The sequence below is a fragment of the Amphiura filiformis genome, chromosome 18 (genome assembly GCF_039555335.1).
Source record: "Amphiura filiformis chromosome 18, Afil_fr2py, whole genome shotgun sequence".
Classification (NCBI taxonomy): Eukaryota; Metazoa; Echinodermata; class Ophiuroidea; order Amphilepidida; family Amphiuridae; genus Amphiura; species Amphiura filiformis.
In genome coordinates, this window is record NC_092645.1 from 10,579,953 (window position 1) to 10,602,008 (window position 22,056).

The 22,056-nt window shown below is 37.2% G+C and overlaps 1 protein-coding gene across 2 annotated transcripts in view; it reads right to left on the reverse strand.

The window, feature by feature from the left end:
* LOC140139833 (uncharacterized) overlaps positions 1 to 22,056 on the reverse strand; it is a 57,076-nt gene that overhangs the window by 14,174 nt on the left and 20,846 nt on the right. The window contains exons 1-5 of one of the 2 annotated variants that reach the window (XM_072161579.1): positions 20,171 to 20,411; positions 19,353 to 19,692; positions 17,856 to 17,994; positions 9,451 to 9,797; positions 4,625 to 4,763 (exon numbers count right to left, since the gene is read on the reverse strand). In XM_072161579.1, coding sequence (XP_072017680.1) covers positions 4,625 to 4,763; positions 9,451 to 9,797; positions 17,856 to 17,925 — 556 coding nt within the window. In that variant the 5' untranslated portion in view covers positions 17,926 to 17,994; positions 19,353 to 19,692; positions 20,171 to 20,411. Of the gene's footprint in view, positions 1 to 4,624; positions 4,764 to 9,450; positions 9,798 to 17,855; positions 17,995 to 19,352; positions 19,693 to 20,170; positions 20,412 to 22,056 lie in introns of those variants that run through there. The other variant, XM_072161578.1, reaches the window with a different exon arrangement.

Sequence of the window (22,056 nt, forward strand, 5' to 3'; positions counted from 1 at the left end):
CTACTGGAAACGATAGTGCTAATATGCAACTTTCCAACACTGATTCACAGAACAGTGCCGATAAATCGGATGCAGTTTCAGATATGGGATTTGCTGCCCAATATCTGTCCCCTTCAGACAACGGGGACCCTATCAAAGATGCCGAAGTGTTGAACTCTGTTACGGCATTGATGACAAAGTCACTAGATGACATGACAACCACATATGATAAGTACAGTACTCCTGATAACTGTGAGAACTTGGTTGTACCTAGGGTGATCCTCCCGATATGGGAAAACATCCCCAGTAAGGCACGTACTCGTGACCTTAGACTGCAAAGATCGCAAAAGCCCCTAGTTAAAGGGATTATCTCCTTTGCTCGGAAATTAATTTCTCCTTCCCAAGAGCAAAAGGATACACTGGCATTGCTTATCAATTGCAATACTGAGATGAATAATACTAGAAAGGAGTTTCTGAAAAATGACATCAATCCTAAATACAGGCACTTGTGTAAACCTACTTCTAACGTCACAAAATGGTTGTTTGGTGACAACTTGGGCAAGGCTTGTAAGGATATTGCTGATGAACAAAGGGCTGTTGCTGGAGTTGTAAACAATTCGTTCAGCAACAATTTCAACAAAGCACCAAAACAAAAGAGCTACACAGGGAGCTACTCTGGGAGCTACTCCAGACACCACCCCTACAACAAACAAGGTAGGGGTGCCTGGGGTGGTGGTTTCCGTCATCAAGGACGTGGACCTTTCAACCCTGGCCTCAAGTCTTTTTTAGGTCAGTTGAACCAGATGCAGACACTCCTGAATCAAGGTTCAGGTCAGAAGTTCTTTAACCAAAAGAAGGGCAATTATGCTCGGCGCCCGTACAGCAGACCAGAGAAGCCTCACACGGCAACACAGCCACCTCAACAGTAATATCTGAACCATCTACTGACAAGGTAGGTGAGTTTCCTCCACCATTGCTTGCAACAAAATGTTGGTGGTCGATTGAGGTCATATACAGACTTGACATTTAATATGGAATATTTTTTCACAAAATTCCAAGACTGGTCTGGACGGAGTCTGCAAAAACCGCACGGGCTAAATATATATTAGGGTGTGTCGGGAGATGGTGTAAATAATTGTCTGATAGATAATATGCTTTCCATAAGTTTACATAATGGTGCTCATAATGTAGTGAAATTGCCTAAAATGGCGTTTAGGAGGCTGAATTTGAGCTTTGTGGGGGACACAATTTCGGACTTTATGCAACATTTTTCAGTTAATATCAAATTTATAGGGGTTTGAGGTGATATTTCTTAAACTTCGTCAGCAACTGGCATTCATCACAGCTGAAATACACTTGCAATGTACCAATTTTTTGAACATGGGAGGAGCTTAAAAATAGGGCTCTTAAAAGTGGTACGTACTCAGAAAGTTTGAATGGCCCCACTGGGGTCAAATGTTTTAAACTTACGGAACAAAACAACTGCGCGGATTCCTTGTTGTCCAATGAACTCACGCTGTTTCTTTGTGTACAGTACGTTTATAAAATTTGGCCCCAGGGGCCATTCAGACTTCCTGAGTGCGTACCACTTTTAAACCATATTTTTAAAGCTCCTCCCACTTTCAAAACTGGTAGATTACAAGTGCATTTCAGTCTGACGAACACTTATTGGTGTTTAGGTTCAGTAAATATCGCCTCAAACCTCAATAAATTTGATAATATCAGAATAATGCTGCTCAAATCAGAAATTCTACCCCCCACAAAAATCAAATTCAGTCTCCTTAAATCCGCCATTTTAGGTTAATTCACTACATTATGAGCGCCATAATGTAAACTAATGGAAAGTACATTTTCTGTCAAACAATTATTTCACCATCTCCCGCACACCCCAAATAGTATTTAGCCCGTGCGTTTATGCAGACCCCTACCAGACCAGTCTTGGAATTTTGCGAAAAAATATTCCATATTAAATGTCAAGTCTGTAGCAATGTATGGAAAAAATTCACCAGTGACCCTACTATTTTACAAGCTGTCACAGGGTATAAGTTAGAGTTCATAGAACATACTCCACCTACGCAAATATTTATGCCATTCCCATACAAACTTTCGCACCAAGAAATTGCAGCTGTTGATGTAGAGATTCATACATTATTGAAGAAAAAGGTCATTGAACCTTCATATCATGAAGATGGAGAATATATTTCCAATGTGTTTACAAGGCCTAAAAAAGATGGCGGTCTCCGCATGATACTTGATTTATCCAAATTAAACGAACATATTGAATACCATCATTTTAAGATGGATACATTTCAAGCTGCACTTTCTCTTATAACCAAAGATTGCTATATGGCCTCAATATACCTTAAAGATGCCTACTACACAGTGCCTATTGCAGAGGGGCATAGGAAATATTTAAAATTTTACTGGAGTCATCAACTTTACCAGTTTTGTGCTCTTCCAAATGGTCTTGGCAGTGGACCCAGATTGTTCACAAAAATATTAAAACCGGCACTAGCTAAGCTCCGTAGCCTTGGACATAACATTGTACAATACATTGATGACACATTGCTCGTGTCACAGTCTGAAGAGTCAACTAAATATTCAGTACAGCTTACAGCTGAGACTCTAGCTGACTTGGGTTTTATCATACACCCAATTAAGTCGTGCTTCACACCAAAACAGGAAGTAGTGTTCCTTGGGTTTCATATTAATTCAGTAACAATGACAGTGAAGCTCACAGCCTCAAAAGTTCAAGAAATTATTGACATTTGCATTAACGCTAAGGCTCAAAAATATCTTAAAATTAGGCAGGTAGCCAAAGTTATCGGAAAACTAGTTGCAGCCATGCCTGCCGTCCAGTATGGTCAACTGCATTATCGCCAACTTGAAATAGAGAAGACTATGGCATTGCGTAATAATAGAGGAAATTTCAATAACTCTATGAAGCTATCCAATGAAGCCAAAGAAGAGCTGGATTGGTGGATAAACATGGTCAGTAGCTCTTGCAGGTCTATAAATAAGGGGAAAGCTGACCTTGAACTTGAAACTGATGCCTCTGGATTAGGATGGGGCAGTACAGATGGAAATGAACAAATAGGAGGTAGATGGAATGAGCAAGAAGCAAAAAGGGCGGAAAATAATGAGATCAATTTTCTTGAGTTGATGGCAATTTACCTTGCGCTTCAGTCATTCTGCAATGACATGTCAGACATCCATGTCAAAATTAAATCTGATAATACCACTGCAGTAGCATATGTTAACCATATGGGGGTACAAAAATCCCTGATTGTAACAAGCTTGCAAAAAGAAATTTGGCATTGGGCGATACAGAGAAATATCTGGTTGTCAGCGTGTCATTTGCCAGGTGTTCTGAATGTTATTGCAGATGACAAATCACGAAACTTTGATGATCACACGGAGTGGATGTTGAATAAGGACATGTTTAAGCAAGTTTGTGACCACTTTGGGACACCAGAAATAGACCTTTTTGCTTCTAGACTTAATGCTCAACTGCCTAGATATGTATCCTGGAAGCCAGATCCACATGTAGTTTGTGTGTTCATACACATAAGCAGTTTCAAGTATTCAAAGTGTCCAATATTGCAGAAGACACGCCATCCATGTTCTGCTCAACAGGCTTGTTATAGAATTTGCGAAAAGTTTCCTCTCGTGCCCAGCCTGCAGCATTCAAAATCTGTGATACTGTCACTGTAGAATTGTTTAGCGCTGAAGTTGGAGCAGCTCTTGTGGAATGCATGCAGCTTATACTTGGTCGTGTCCACTCCAGCTAGTTCCATGACAGTTCGAAACTTCGAATCCACCGGGATATGGTGTCTTTAGACACCCTAGTATATGGACGTCTGAAGCTGATAAATAAGTGGCTTTCCCCAGATTTTCGAAGATCCTTTGTTTTGTTCAGATAGTGCTGAAGATACTTGAACACACATAGGCGTCTGTCAGGTGGGTATATGCTGAAAGTCGTACAATGGTCCCAACATGACCTGGCCTGCTCTGCTTGACTAATTCTTTCACATGAAAACAAGCAGAATTATATTTGCCAGTTTATTTGACAACAGGTAATAGTATAGATTACAAACCAGTGTGTTGACACCATTGAACATGATTTTGATTACAAAATTTTGACACATTAAAAGTTGTTAATGACATGTTATGTTTACAATCTAGTTGTCACTTGTCAGATGTTTGTTTTACTTTATTATGAGACCAGAGTTGCTTTAAAGATCTCCTGGTAGTGAACGAATGTATCATGAAATAAAATAAAAAATTAAACGAAAACTTACCTGTTTGAAGTTTGATTTTAATTTTAGGAATGATGGTAATGAGAGAGCTAACAGGTCCTCCTTACCCATCCCTTCATTTCACAAGCTTCATCACAGGTGTATTGAGAAAAGAAACTATATGATCTTATTGATCTATGTTTATTGTGTATATTATGGCTGGACAATTAATATTCTGGCCTCATAATATCTTTCAAAGATGATTACGCATGCGCGAACCGTATCCCCTGTTAGCTCTCTCATTACCATCATTCATAAAATTAAAATCAAACTTCAAACAGGTAAGTTTTCGTTTAATTTTTTAATTTTCTTTCTTTCTTTCTTTCACCCACTATCGGTTGCCTCACCTTTGCATCCCAACAGGTCAAATCGCATGCTGATAACGGTATACCACTCATTAGGCTGTATTTTGATCATAGTTGCTTGTACAGGTGAGGGAAACAGATTGGTAACTATGGTGTCCCGGTCAATATTGCCATCAAAAACCTGAAGAGAAAATCTATACTTTGAATACAGGTAATACCAAACATCTAATTCGATATGCAATAAACTATTAAGGCCGACATACACGAGGCAATTTTCCAAGCAATTGCCTGTTGCACACACCTTGTAAAAAGATTGCTCCGTGTATTTTGGATTTGCAAGGAATTAATCCCCCAGCATCAGGCAAATTAATCCCCGTGCAACAGGCAAAACAGTAGAGACATGCTCTACTTTCAAGGTTGTTGCATGCAATCTAACCTCCTCCAGCCAATCAGCTGAGTGAACACCGGCTGGTCACTGCATTCATTTGGGAATGTGTAGGGACCAGCTTGATTCACATCCACAACATGATATTATGTGCACATCACATTATACACTCGTAGGCCTATGTTGTTGGTGGTGGTGGTGTTTAGCCCTTTTAATCTTAGTTTTCCTTAGCCTTTTCTTTTTGGAAAATTGTATAGATATTCAGGAGAGGATGGCAATCTTTTGCTTTCAGGACAACACATGAGCCATTTTGATATGGTTACGAAAATCATTAACCACTACTTATGTTTTGAGTATATCCCCAAACCTATGATCACGCTCAAGGAATTGCAAGGCCCAGCATTTCTTCGTGTATTTTGATCAATTGCTCAGCTTCATGGTCAGTGAGCACATAACTCACCCACTAAGTAATGGGCCTTGTAATTGAAATTTCCTCGTGTATGCCCAGCTTTAGTGTAGTAAATCCAGGAGAATTGTACAATAAGATAAAACAAAACCAAATATCTTTCTATGCTAGACAAAGCGATATATCCTTTGTCAAACAATTCCGCAAACGCATCGAATGCATAATCAACAAACTCTATGATCTGGATATAGGGCTATTGCAGAAAATAAGTGCACACCTCCTATAGAGGAGTAAATTTTCAATCAAAGAAATGTCTGGATTTCCAGGTCTGCTTTCTGAAAACGACTGGAATTCCAGTGGTAAATGTCACTTGAAAAGCCTGAAAAATCCAATTAAATGAAGGAAAAATCATGAAGGAAAAATCAAAATGATCTCTCAAATTGAGGATTTCTGATTTTGAACTATTTTTCTGCAGGATTTTTCGCCTTTGGACACATTAAAAGTCTGGATTTCCAACAGCCACGATTGGACAAAAAGTCCGGAAATCCGAATTCCTCTATAGGGGGTGTGCATCTATTTTCTGGAATAGCCCATATCAATTTGCATCTCAACAATCGCTATAGCTTTCAAATAAAGTCAACCATATTTCTTCGGAGTTGTGTTTAGCTTTATTTCCTTACCTATATCAAGTGCTATACTCCCTATTCCAGAAAAATACAGCACTATTTTCTTTAATTAAAATAATATTATCCAGTTGTGCTAAATCAAACACAGGTAAATCTTAATCCTTTTATTTAGTTCTAACTGGCAATGAATGTTACATTTTAGTGTTTGGTGACTTTTTTTTGGAAATAAGGGCCAAAACATGCGTTTTTAGGGTGTTTTCCGTATGCTGTGACAATCAAGCCGAAAGACTTGTAATAAAGACTAATTTCAAGTTAAGCATTCTAACTTTTGGAAAACAGATTTTCTAATATTTTCCATAACCAAATATCAAAAATAAATAAAAATATAAACTTCCCGATGGTATAAAATTGTGCAATACAAAATCAATGTTTAAAAAAGATGTCAAAATTATCCTTTTAGACCACATTATATAGTTTTTAATATTGTAATTTAGGGGTTTCATGTTTTAAATAGTTGTAATATACATATTTTTGTGTATTTTTAAGCACCCCTTTGGTAATAAGTCGCTGACTTTAAGGGACATCCTTGGCATATTATCATGTCAATATTTTATGTTTTAATTTGTATTTGATAAGAATTGTGTTTTTGTATGTTCTGTGCATTATGTTTTTGACTCTTATGATGATATGCTAAATAAACTCAAATCAAATCAAATCAAATCAAACATTTTGAGTTCACTCTAAGCCTATAATCAAGAGAGTCACCTCCCGAGAAAAAACTGGATTTAAAGAGTTTAAATGACACCTTATTAGACTCTACCTATTCGACTTTAAAGAGGTCCATCAAGCAGGACATTCTTGCAGTGTCACTTTTGGGAAAACTGTACTCCTAGAGAAGAGTTTAAATGACACAAAAATATATTCCAATAAAATGTATTTTACACATCACAACGTTGGTTAAGTCAGGCAGTATTTTTACCAACGTCGGTTAAAACAATGCGCTATTCAGCGAGGCCGAAATGTGCTCAAAATTGGCTACCTGCTCCGTTGCGATATGTGAATGAATCGCGGTATAGACCACTTGACATGTGACGTCATTGCCCGGTAGTATGCGAGCGAACTATGCCAATTTCCATTGTTCTTTGCCCTGTTGTGTGCGTACGCATCGTAGTTTGCTGAGGGCACGTGCATATTAAATCGAGCATATCGATAGACCAGTCCCTCGCCTTTGTTGATAAACATAGACATGGCCCTAGTGGGACATGGCCCTAGTGCTAGTGGGACATGGCCCTAGTGGGACATGGCCCTAGTGGGACATGGCCCTAGTGGGACATGGCCCTAGTGGGACATGGACTAAGTGGGACATGGCTCTAGTGGGACATGGACCAAGTGGGACATGGACCAAGTGGGACATGGCCCTAGTGGGACATGGACCAAGTGGGACATGGCCCTAGTGGGATTGGACCAAGTGGAATTGGACCAGATGGGATTGGACCAAGTGGGAACCGGGACAAAGTGGGAATGGAATGGACAAATTGGGATTGGACCAAATGGAATTGGACCAAGTGGGAATAATCCGGATTTCTGTCTCCTGTGCATCAGGTGGGGTTCATTGCTCGGGAATATATTACTACTATGAAACTGTATAGATTCGCACGCGTGCTTATTCTAGGACATTTACAGCAAATACTCAAATTAAAAAACAGTGATTTTATTGCGTTACGCCCTGCACAACGCCTAGACGTTTATCCACGAGCCTCAGCACACTTGAAAGGTTGTCGTTGACCACTACAACCCCACATAATTCCATAGACCATTAAACAGTAATGCATTGACTTCCAAGGTAAACAATTAGGCATGAGCCATACCCATGCATAAACATGCCAAGATCTTGCCAAGAACATGTCAAGAACATGAATTTTCGTGAATTTGGGAATGTTTGGTGGGTTGTTCATGTTAATACATGAATATTCATGCCCTTGCATGCTTTTTTGTGCCATGCGTTTAGTCAGAGCCTTGACATGTGTTCAGGGCATGTTCATGGGTAACTCATGGGCATGAATCGCGGTCAATGTCAAAATCTTAATGTCTAATCTCATGCCCATGAATCCTTGATAGAGGATTTTATGGCATGTTCATGCCACATTATAAAACAAAAGAACCGGAATGTCTTGCCATGTTCATGTCATGATTTGCATAGCAACCAGTAGCAAATTTTACCCTGGCCCCACATTGAGGGGGGGGGCGAATTGACTAATTCAGCATCGATTCTGCGCCTCCTCCAAACGATGGAAGCCAAATTTTTGCGCGCTTTGCGCGTATTTCAGCACAAATACTCATTTAAAAGATCAATATAAGACCGAAATTCTCTGAACTTCATTATAACCAGGATTACCTCGTGGTATTTTTGCAAATGTTCGCCCGCTACCCGGGTAATTGTTTCGAAAACGGGGTGGGCGCCATTATGTATCCTAGGCCCCGGGCGCCACAATCCCTAGCTATGCCACTTTTTAGAGGATGGATTTGTTTTGTTCTTTTATGGATATGATAGGCCTAGGTATAAGCAACAATATTTCCTATGCTTAACTTAATATGGCCAAAGTATAGACTAGGGTGGGTTTTGTATTCAGGTATTCAATTATAATAGTAGAAAGCCAAATTAAAGGCCCATTCAGTGATTCCGGTGTAAAAAGAATTGAAATTGTTTATGAATCACATAAAAATTACATTCAAATTGTAATTTGGTTTTTAAAATGAAAAATTTGCAAAAAAACGAAGAAAACATAAGACCGAAATTCTCTGAACTTCATTATAACCAGGATTACCTCGTGGTATTTTTTGCAAATGTTCGCCCGCTACCCGGGGTAATTGTTTCGAAAACAGGGTGGGCGCCATTATGTATCCTTGGCCCCAGGCGCCACAATCCCTAGCTATGCCACTTTTTAGAGGATGGATTTGTTTTGTTCTTTTATGGATATGATAGGCCTAGGTATAAGCAACAATATTTCCTATGCTTAACTTAATATGGCCAAAGTATAGACTAGGGTGGGTTTTGTATTCAGGTATTCAATTATAATAGTAGAAAGCCAAATTAAAGGCCCATTCAGTGATTCCGGTGTAAAAAGAATTGAAATTGTTTATAAATCACATAAAAATTACATTCAAATTGTAATTTGGTTTTTAAAAATGAAAAATTTTGCAAAAAAAACGAAGAAAACAGAAATATTGACGAAGTTGAAGCCCCATTCAAATACATGTAGCTAATTAATATACTGTCAGTATCTGCCAAAATCTGAATGTTGATGATTTTTACGATCGTCCGGATGAGCAAATCGCGGAATGGGCCTTTAATTGTCCTGAAAAATGTATGTTATAAACAGACTACTTAGTAACAAAACAGTTATTATTTCATATACAAAACATTTTGTTATATTTCTCTATTATTTCTTACCAACTCTTCCTGGTTGTCAGCCATCTTTACATGTTTCCATTCCGAACCATAAATGTTATATGCTACTTTGAATTTGGTCACCCACATAATATGTGTTAGGCTATTTCTTCCTTGAATCATCACTCCGCTAACCCACATTATAGCGCGCAGGTTTACTTGGATCCATTGGTCAACGTTAATGTTTCCAGCGGCCCATGCTCCTCCTATCACAGAGGTTTCTTGATGATTCAACCTTGCATTTTGAGGACTGAAATCCTGACCCAATGCACTATTCCACACACTGGACGCTGTAATTTGTCCGTTGTCAATTCGCTTATCTTCCATACCAAGTTGATGCAGACAAGTATCTATTTCAGATAAATAAACCAAACCCCAATACCTGTTAAGTATTAACTTGGATCGAAAATTAAGGTTTAATTCTCGTTGTGGTAGGCGACAAAAAGACAAAATAAAAAAGTTCGACTTGCTCCATTTCACATACTGACTTATGTGCGACCTATGCTACGGGGTCAGGATAATATGTCAGGATCTCACAGTTTGTGAGATCTCCGGGGCAACCTTTCAGGAAGTGCAGGAAAGTTTTTCGACATTGATTGGTGCTGTTTTGTAGAGTTCATTAGTTTGTACGTAAATAAATGCGAGTCTCTTAATGAAATTATGTATAAGGTTGGAATAATTGCTAATTCGATTGAGTGTTCTTAGGTATCAACAAAATACATGTATAGTTATCCAAAAGAGATAGGCACAAAAGTGTTGTAGGAATATCGTCACCATCATAACCAAATTGCCTAAGTCATTTTTTGAGGTTTTGAGTTTCTTTGCTTAACTCCATCTTTATATCAATTGGAAGTTTGCAACAAAATGAATTAGTCATTATATTACCATAGAGAGCTCCTTCATAACACCTGTTTTGATTTTAACTTTCTGCATAAGTCTGTGAGCATGACTTAAGCAATTTATTTCAATGACTTATTCCAGGACTTGTATCACTTTATCAGTGACGGTGTCTTTATCATTAGTTGAGCATATAAATCTTATGTACATAGGTCTATTTTCAATTTCCATAACCAAAAAAAGTCATTTTTGCAGTTTTGAGAAAAAGGCAAAATAGGCAATTAGGTTATGAAGGAGATGATATTCTGCTCCCGGTATCACGTGGACATTGCTGCCGGTTTAAAAGTAAAGAAGAACCTATGATGCTAAAATTACTATCATGGTGGACGCATCATAACACACGATTTTCTATACTATACTATACTATACTATACTATACTATACTATACTATACTATACTATACTATACTATACTACACTTTACTATACTATACTATACTATACTATACTATATATACTATACTATACTATACTATACTATACTCTATATACTATACTATACTATACTATACTATAGTTTTGTATGCATAACATTTTGGTACTTTTGTAAAGTGCAGTCAACTTTATGTGATGCTTATTTCTCTTTTAAAGTAATTTTTACGCAAAGAAAATACTTAATACGTGTTACTAATACACAATTAAGAACGTATCTGAAACGTAACAACGGACGTCATGTAAGCAAAAGCAAAACGTTTAACACGTTCAAACAACGTTATTACTTGAACGTTTTGAACGTGGTTAAAACGTGTGTAGTACGTCTGTTACATTTGTTTAGTCACATTTATTCACCAATCTTTGCACAAGAACAAATGATAATGATACAAATTAAAGGGAATAATTCGAAATAATTAGGGCGATTGCGTAACTGATGGATGCATACTTGAATCACATTTTGTACTTTGTTCTCAAAATTACAAAATTGGGCAAATAGCGTGGTAGGCTGTGACAGTACAGATACGAACATTAAACTTTCATTTTTTTGTGATTTTGGAAAACTCTAGCTTAGTGCATGATTTGGTCAACCAGCTGAGAGTTGCCAGTTGATAGGCCTGTGATGTTGTTACCTGTTGATTATAATGGATCGGTCTTATCTTATTCTGTTCATCTATTGTTATTTATTGTCAAGTGTAATAATACAATAGAACACTATCAAATACTAAGTATGCATAAGGTTAAACTAATGTATGCAAGCACACATTGTGAAGATGGAGACTTCACTTCCATCTTAGATTTGATCACGTGAGGACACAAAATATTGTGTGTGTTGCAAATTGATCGCATCATCAGTTATATTTTGTCAAAACAAAATTATTGTTCTTGTTTTATACCAGTATAAGACCTATCCAAGCCAAAGATAGGCTTTACAATTGTTATATTGTACCCAGGCAGAGGGTGGTATAATTTGGCGTAATTTTCATCATCACACTATCAGTGAAGATAGCTTTTGTGTTGGAAGTCACAACAATTAATGGATGAAGTAAGTTTACAAAACTCTTAAATGTTATTGCTAATGTGCAAAATTGTATGCATGCTTGATACTTGATACTACTTGATATTTGATGTTTTAAAGAACAAACTGATGGAAATTAATTGAATGTATCATGATGCAGTCATGTCTACAGTAGAATTCATCTCGACCTTTGCAGGACTTAACCCCATTAAAAGCTATTAAACCAAGATAACACTCATTGTTATTCTTAATGTATTATTTCACAGTTTAAGAACAAACTGATGGAAATTAATTGAATGTATTGAAGAATAAACAAGTTTATAGATTTCCCGCCAAAATAAGAGAACAAAAAACTTGCATGTTTACGTGATTGTTATGTTTACGTGATTGGAGATATACTCATGCTCTTACATGTATAATGTAAATTTGGAATGATATGAGTATCATGTGTAATTATTTATTATTTTAATGTCATTGAAAAAAAATGAGTCTGAGAAAAATTATCCCAAGATTTGGTTTGGAATTTGTATTATCACCACTTGGGTAATTAATGTTTCAGTTCTCGACCGATCCATTCTACCATGAACCAAACATTGGTAACCGTTACCAACCAAATCCCTCTGAATTAATCAGCTGTACCAACTAAAGTGACGGGTTAGGCCACCCTAACTAACACCAGGAGGGTGAAAGTGCATAGGAACAATGCCGGAAACTACGTCACGCTATTGTTCGACTAAGGCTACATCATTTTTAACGCATGCGTGTTCGTCAATACAGCTTTAGCCTCCTCCACTTTCGCAACACGGTACGTGGAGTGACTGGAATCACACTGACGGCGGAGGAGAATACTAACTGGTCAGACAATTTAATTCTATCAAGCATATAATACCTGAACAATCACCGTCATTTGATCGATTTACTACAGAATATATTGTATACACAAAATATAATTTTAAAATTGTAAACCTGTTAACTACACGTGAATAAAATCATGTAGAAGACAAAATGGCCGCTAATCCGCCTATTGTCTAGACTTAGACTACATCTTCCAGTTTGTTATGTAATACTAGGATGCCTATCCCTTTGTATCGATCCCTGCTACGACTTAGGTGAAGTGACCTAAAGTGTACCATCGAGCAATTCCAGGACGGTTGTGTATGAACATGACGTAACACCAATGTTTCCAACTAAATATGAAGTAAAAAAATGTGCGCATTGAATTTTATTTTCTGGCAATACCGGATTTTGCAAAATACGAACCTTCTGCAGAATTTAAATATTGCTTCCGGATGCATTTGTGTGTCAAATCTTGTACGCAAAGGGTAAATATTTCAATTAAGTTGGTCGTATAAAAAGTTATATGAGTAAATATGTAGAAAATGTATTATTTCGAAAAATACATTTTTTAAAAATTGGCAAACTTTCTGGCAACACTGGCTTTACAGGACAAATAGCCCCAGAGATTCTTTACCAGATTCGAAAGGGACAATAGAGAGATTGTGAAATGAAGTTTGAAACCACAAACTTTAACATCTAGAGGATTATAGAGGATTATGTATTCAAAACCACTCTGCCATTAAAGCCGCTTGAAGTATAAGTTAACGCGAGAACCTATAGTGTGCGGTAAATTATGATGAAAATACATCAATTTAGGAACAATAGTTTTGCATATCTCCTCATAGAACACATAATTACTTCTTATGTATTATCTAGTTAATAGACCAATTATTGGAAATCTAATTCGGTTTGGGTAAAAAACATGTTGCTGAAAATTACTGAATGAATTAGATTAAAATACATTTTTGTTCCAAGCGTCACGCTTGGTATATATTTTGTGTGTGCTCATCACGTACACCAAATCAGTTTGCGAAACGAAGTTTAGTCATGACTTCCACTTCAAGGGATTAAGCTCCCGTAAAATGGCCTGGTTTTACTTGAGCCAGCAGTATACGATACTTCTGGAAGAGTATAAGCATGTGCATAACATTTTTATATATAACAGGTCATAGGTTGTGCCTGGTAAGAGAGGGGGTAGGGAGGAGAAGAGGGATGGCATTGGAAGTGCACAGGGAGGTAGGTGCATTAACGGTAGCATTGACCCTCCCCTTTTGGATGATGGCCGCCGTGATAATTTACGCTAGGTCTTTTTCTGCCATTTTGGCCCATTTTTGTACAAATGTTTCACTTTGAGAATCGGCCCACGCCCTCCTAACAGAAAAAACCCTGACAAGGTCACTGGGGAAGGGGAAACAGGAGGGCGAGTGGGTAATTATAGGAGGATCAAGTTTGAGAGAGCGAGTACAGAGGGGAGAGGGGTGATATAGAGCAGGTAGGGAAGGGGAAAAAGGAGGGGCAGAATTTTATTGACACGGATAGGTAGTTTCAAAATAATATGATAAGGAGATTAACGCTGGGTCCCGACATAATCCATGTTGAGTGGTATCGCGAGTTCATTCATGTTTACTCAAACGAAGCTCCTAAGGTAGAGTCTTTTGTCTTGAAGTGGGACTAATAACCACTTGACTAAACAAAAGAGAGACATTTTGATGCAGTCGGTTACAAGCTCTTACACATGCCCTTCTTTTGAACGCACATTGATACCCATGTCCCGAGTTTCAGCGGCAAGTCGCTGTTGTTGCAGTAACCAATCATACGTTCACGTTGGAGTAAATTTGAGCAAGAAATCCAATCGATATTTCTGAAGTTGCCGTTCCAGTTAAAGTAAATTTTCAAACTTCATTTCGCAAGCTCTCTATTGTCTGCTCAAGTACCACCAAAGAGAAAATAATTCTGGGTGCACAAGCAAAATTAGTTTTGACTTCAAAGAAAGGTTAAAAATGTCACGTTGCCCATCCCTACAATTGCACATAGGGAAATATTATTGAACTATTTTTTACATCTGGGTAAAGTGCAAATATGGTACATTATGGTGGTAAGGTTGCTTTTTTAATGTGACCTCAAATTTTAAGTCAAGAGCAATTCAGAAAGGTGTATATTTTCACCCCAAAATAAGCAAAAATCGCTTAAACAGTGGACTTCGGGTATATATATAAATGCGCATTTATAAATGCGCACGTGACATCTATAAGTCGCCATACCGTGTTCAACGATGTAAGGTACCCGGATGTGCACAAATTCCACACGCAAAAGTATAGGCGAAAATGACAGGTTACAAGGAAAATTGGTTTTGCAAAATAGTGGCATTGATTGCAAAGGGCAAAATAATTTGACCCGAAACATAAACTCTTTATTTGGATTTTCCATCACGGAAAAAAAAATTTATGACGGAAAAGCTAGATATAGCTGATTTAAAAAGTTATATTTCATTATTTCCGTGCTAAATGGGCGTGGCAATTGGCCATATTGATGACGAAATGTGATCCTTACTGGCATTAAGGTCAGAACTGGGTAGCTGCCGATGATGTTATTTGATAATGTTTGCACGTAGGGAACTTAGGGGGCTGTCATTTTCTTCGGAAGGAAGGGGTCATGGATTTATTTATTTGGGAGTCAAGATAAGTATCCCCCCCCCGTAACTCTAATTATAACGTGAATTGAGGAAACTATAACTTTAGCCCTTTTCGGTATAATGACCCTTTCAAACTAATAGGCTAGATGTCCCCGCCCGACCTCCTCAATTCTATTACTCATTTGCTCGCAAATGGCCAAAAACAAATTCAAAATGTGTTCTTAAGCACCTGTTTGTGTCCCCCATACTAAATCGGTAATCTGTACACCCTTTGTCACCCTTTGACGTACAATTTAGAGTATAAACACGTAGATGACTGTACATGATCTAATCAGCCCGGCTGGAAGATGTTGAGGAAGACTCGTATATTATACATCACGCTCATACGTTATATGACAATATGACGTACAATCACGTATGTGATGCATGGTTCGAGGTTTATTCAGCTAGTAAGTTAGATCTCGTCATACACATTATTGTCATGGTATATTGTAATTCTATACGTCAATTTTGTTCAGTTTGATTCAACCGGCTTATAAAGTTTTACTTTACACGGAAGGGGAAAGTTAGCAATTAATTTATGAGTGTAAAAGGGGGATGTGGGTTTTGGGGAAGGGGGGGACAAATAATATTTATAAAATTATAAGTAAGGCGAGAAAGAGAGAAACACTGTTCTATGGGCGAACGGACCGGTCGGTCGGTCGGTTGGTATTTAATTTTTTTTTTAAATAACCCAAAAATCACAAAAATCTGTAAATGAATTTCAATTTGAGAAAATGCAAAAAAAAATTGTCCTGAAATTTCCGAAATTTGGTGTCGGCATTCATTTGTACAGGAAAAATTTGTTTCCCAATTTGTTCAAAATAGAACAGGGTTTTCGTTTTTCGTCGAATAAATAAATAAATAAATAAATAAATAAATAAATAAATAAATAAATAAATAAATAAATAAATAAATAAATAAATAAATAAAAATAAATAAATAAAAATAAATAAATAAACATTAGTTATGTTTGTACATGGGGAAGCTGTGCAACAATCATGATCCTTTGATATCCATGATTTATCCTTGCAAATTTATAGCATCGAACCTCCAGCCAATGTTCCTTGCCAGTGCTAGCCACGAAACAAGGTCACAACTGTAGCCACTCCTTCAATGGTCGCCATTTCAGTGATTGACAGTGATGTAATGCAAATATGGCGCTGGCCATCTGGTCACGTGCGCATTTATAAAAGCGCATTTATATATACAACCGAAGTCTACTGTTAAATGGATTATATTAAATATTGGAGCATACTTGTTCAATTTGGATACTTTCAGTCGCTTCATAAGATGACAAACATAACATTTATCTGCATGTTGTAATGCCTTTTTTGTCATTTTGGATTTCACCCTCTAGAGGGAATACCAACTTATTTTCGACTAGTGTAACATGCGGTTGCCGTTCCCGTATCCCGTTTCACGTTAATTTCGCAATATGTCTAAATTATGTATGTAATCCACTATTAGCACGTAATGTAGGTGCTAATAAGGCGTGATTTGTCCTTCGTTGTTGAGGTAATTTACCTTTTCAAACCGATTCATTCCGATTAAACCCGAAGTATGAAATAATTCCCCCCGATCGTGCGCGCATAAAAAGTACCTCTTCAGCATCATGTACACCACAATGATCTTTTGAACGGTCAATATTTTTTATGGATGAGAGTGGTATTTTGACAGGATACACAATGTGCAATCAGCGTGTGGTGATATGTCTTGTGTAAGAGACCGACTTGTGGAAGAGGTGATGCATATTTGTCGTGGTGTATGTCTGTAAAAAAAAGTCTAGATGACAAAAAAATGACGAACATTTGATCATTTCTTTCCGTTAGTATCATATTGGGAAATACCAAGTAGCTGAGGTATTCGCTCAACATGCTAGGAAAATATTTAAACCGATGATCCCATGTTCACATTGGCTAAATAAGCTGAAAGGGTACCGTGATTGGCATTTCCTGTTCGCCATCTGGCCCCTAGCTTACTAAATAATACCGCTTACTCAGATTGTTACGGAATTTTATGTGCCGAAAAATTACGAGCATCTGCACTTTTCTTTTTATGTCATATTGTGTACCAAATAGCAAAAATCTTAGTTAAATACCTTTGGAAAATATTTCTCGCGGTGACCCATGTTGATTTTGGCTAAGTAAGTTGTATTTTCACTGAAAAGGCGATTCATGCTTAGTGACGTTTGATACATTTCTTGTCCGCCAATTTAAACCCCTAGTTTATTGAATAAATACCGCGATTTTCCGAACTATTCCGATCTTAATTTAAATGGTCTATGGCCCGTTATTAATCAAGTAATTTTAAGACTGTACCCTCTGATCTTTTGTAGTTATTAATGTACAACTCTGCGCTACCCTGCTTTGGACAAAACTACGTATAAAATCTTTTCTAGTTGATTTTTTCAAGAGTCTAAATAAACCAACATTACCGAAATAAAATGTGGTTGTGTTTTATATTCAAGTGTGCCCTCCACAGCGCAAATATCAGTGACGCGTCCATTTTTTTTTTTTTTTCTATTGGCACGCACTTCATCGGTTGACTCACCTTCACATCCTATGAGGTCAAATCGCATGCAGATATAGTTATTCCACTCGATTGGTTGTATCCTGATCATAGTTGCTAGTACAGGTGAGGGAAACAGATTGGCAACTATGGTGTCCCGGTCAATATTGCCATCAAAAACCTGAAGAGAAAACCCATACTTTGAATTCAGATTATACCAAGCATCGCATAGAGGTTATCCGTGTTCTATAAGTTGCATATCCTATCAGCGACTACTATACCTTGTTTAGGACTTTCAAAAGAAGTAACTGCATGTGCAACCATAACTATTTTAAAATAGCCCGCCAAAGTCATGCAGGTAACTCCGAGGTCATGCATTGAATTGGTTTGAATGAGGAATACTACGGGAATCAGCGCCTTTTGTTAGAAGTCACGCATGAGTCAAGTGGATAACCTATGCTAAACACGACGATAAACAATACCACATTTGGCGGTGAACACTCGCTAGTCATAAGGACCGCTAAACATAAGGTTCGTGAGTCATAAGGGTCGCTAGTCATAAGGGTCGTCAGTCATAAGGTTCATTAATCATAATATAAAAAAGGACTGCTAGTCATAAGGGTAAATAATCATAATATAAAAAAGGGACCGCTTGTCATAATAGAAAAAAAGGCTCGCTAGTCATAATAGAACAAGAGGACCGCTAGTCATAATAGAAAAAGGCTCGCTAGTCATAATAGAAAAAGAGGTGGACAATATAGTAATAAAGAAATCAAAAAGGACCGCTAGTCATAATGAAAAAATTCACGGCCGCTAGTCATAATATAACAAAAGGACCCCCAGTCATAATAGCGAACGTGTTTCTCTATTATGACTGGCGGTCCTAAATTTATATTATGACTAGCGAACATGTTTCTCTATTATGACTGGCGTTCCGTTTGTTATATTATGACTAGCGGCCGTGAGTTTTTGGCATTATGACTAGCGGTCCTCTTTTTCTATTATGACTAGCGACTAGCCCTTTTTTTCTATTATGACTAGCGAGCCTTTTTTTCTATTATGACTAGCGGTCCTCTTTTTTTTCTATTATGACTAGCGAACCTTTTTTTCCATTATGACTAGCGGGCCTTATGACTAATGAACCCATTTTCTTATTTTTAGCGAACCCTTTGTTTTATTTATGACTAGCGAACTCATGGTATTGGAAACTACACGTTATGACTAGCGACCCTTATGACTTATGAACCTTATGACTAGCGACCCTTATGACTAGCAACGTGTAACCCATTTAGCAACTAATTCTGCAAACGCATCGAATGCATAATCAATCATTCATATTGAAATGATCTAGATAAAAAAAAACCCGCAATTTGCATCTCAACAATCGCTAAACCCTTCAAACAAATTCAACCTTGTTTCTTCGGAGCTGTGTGTTTTGGAATATATGTATGTTCGTGAAAATTGTCTGTTATAAACTACTTTGTATCAAAAAAGTTAGTCTTTCGTATAAATGCAAAACTAGTTTGTTATATTTCATACCAAGTCTTCCTGATTATCAGCCGTCTTTACGTGTTTCCAATCCGAGCCATAAATGTTATAAACGACTTTGAATTTCGTCACCCACTGAAAAATGCTGGGCTATTTCTTCCTTGAGTCATTACTCCGCTAACCCACATTATGGCGCGCAGATTTACTTGTATCCACTGGTTGACGTTATTGGTTGCAACGACCCATGATCCTGCATTCACTTCATCTTCCTGATGATTCAATCTTGCATTTTGGGGACAGCAATCAAGGGCGCCATTATACTCACTGGAAGCCGTTATTTGCCCATCTTCAATTCGCTTATCTTCCATACCAAGTGGATGCAGACAATGATCTAATTCGGGTAAACATACAAATACCCAAATACCTGTTAACTTATCAACTTGGACAGCAAATAGAGGTTCGATATTTAATTTTCGTTCTTATAAGAAGGATGTCGTACCAACCCCCATACATATTAAAACGCTTATTATTTGGTGTCGTGAGTGAAATTTGTGGTATCACATTTCTTCATTCACGGACTAATCTACACAGTTAGTTTAAATGCAACGGTAAAATCAACAGATAACATATCTTTTATAAATTTTTATTTTATTTATATTGCACCAAAAGCAGAGCACATGATAAGATAATGATGATAAAACAATATTATGTAAACGAACTCTTAGATTGACGATGAAATAAATAGCTTGGGCAGTGACAAAAACAATTAAAACATATTTGTATATTGCTTCAATCATATAATAAAGTCGGGTTTTGAAATAACAGTCGCTAGACTGATTAAACTACATACAACGATAAAGAAATCTTACCCCTGACATCAACATAAAATACACAGCTTTTAGCATATTACCATGTACATCCAAAGCTGTACATGTGATACGCGTTTGCCCAATAGCAAAGTCAGTTCCCGACGACGGATTGCAGGTAACAGTAGGTGTGTAACCGGAATTATCGACAGCCACAGGGTCTTTCCATACGACCAGAACGGTTTGATGTCCCGGATCTGTGTTGATTGTTTGGTTCTCAGGGCAGGGTGTCAATTCAGGAGATTCATTGTCTGATAATAAGAAAACAAGTAACTCTTAATGAATCGCCAAATATAGGTATAACCAGTGATTATATTAGCCATGATCTGGAAAGTTGCAATGATGATAACAAAACAAATCTTGGGTCTGTACCAGCTGGTGGATGGTTATTTAATTTGATCAGCATATATCTCTTTCTTTTGATTGCTACGGTAATACGTTTCGAATTTTGTAATATTGAACACTAGTCGAAAACAGTGACAACTCCACTTGTGGCTCAGTCCTGAATTACCACACCACTTCATAGTGTTTTTATCGGGTTCCATTTTCTAATTACTTAAGGGAAGTGTAATGGGCAGGAACCAGGTTTGGATTCAAGAGGGAGTGTGCCTGCAAGAGACACAGCCATCAGAAAAGGAATAGCTCAGATGGCGCGCCAAATAAGTTAGCAGTTCAGAAATTGATACTTTTCCCAACCTTGGAAAAAAAGTAGGCAGAGCTGGGAATCGAACCCGGGACCTCGCGGTTTTGAAACTCAATGCATTACCACTAAGCCAACTACCTATTTGCTGTAATAAGTTTGATAGTAGTCCTTGATATTGCTGAATAGAATACATCTATACTGATATCTAATGTAATGATGTTATTCAAATCTGGACGTTCCACATATACTTGGAATATGTGACCCTCGGCACAACTGAGCCCGGATGTCGCCAGCGCCACTATTGAGATATGCTCCATCGAACTTAACAATAAACAATAGGAAACAAAGGATTTATTGACTGTTTTATTGATTTTTCAATACTTAAATGTCAAGTACTATAGACATGATATACATCATTTTAAAGCTAATTTCAAGCAGAATATTTTGGTTGAATATCTCAAAATGTTGATTGGCGACTTCAGTGCTCAGTTGTGCCGAGGGGTCACATATGTGAAATGGCTATCAATCGATCAATCAATCAAATTTTCAGTTATCAAGCTATCAACAACCAATAATAAACCGATGAATCATGGAATATTACTATTACTTACTAATCTTCCAAATAAATAAATAAGTCAGTAAATAAATAAATAAATAGACATAGGACCTGTAAATAAATAAATAAATAAATAAATAAATAAATAAATAAATAAATAAATAAATAAATAAATAAATAAATAATGCAGAATGCAGTTAGTATTTTATTTACTAAATTCAAAACATTCTATTATTTATAATTTTCTGCGTTATTATAGAGTGCTTGCACGAAAGCTCATTAGTTCAAATCATCCTCCAGACACGCTCCAGAAGATATTCAAATGCATGGAGTAAAAAAAAAAGAATTACTTTGATCAATACCAGTTAAACAGGCGATTGGTATTATACTCATGTCTTCTGGAGCGTGTCTGGAGGATGATTTGAACTAATGACCTTCCGAGCAAATACCCTATACACGTAAAGGAGCTGTGTTTTTAATATCCGTGCCTAATCAATAATGGGTATTTCACTACATAGTCAAACTGCTGTGTGCCCTGACGGATTATGTACTGACCAGCTGCTAAACCAACCAGTCTTTTATCTGTATGCTTTATAACCATGATAACAGATTAAGAGTTTGTAATAAGGTCGGTCATTGGCGGCTTGCTGGAATTATACAAAGAGATATATCTCAAGCAGTGCCAATCAT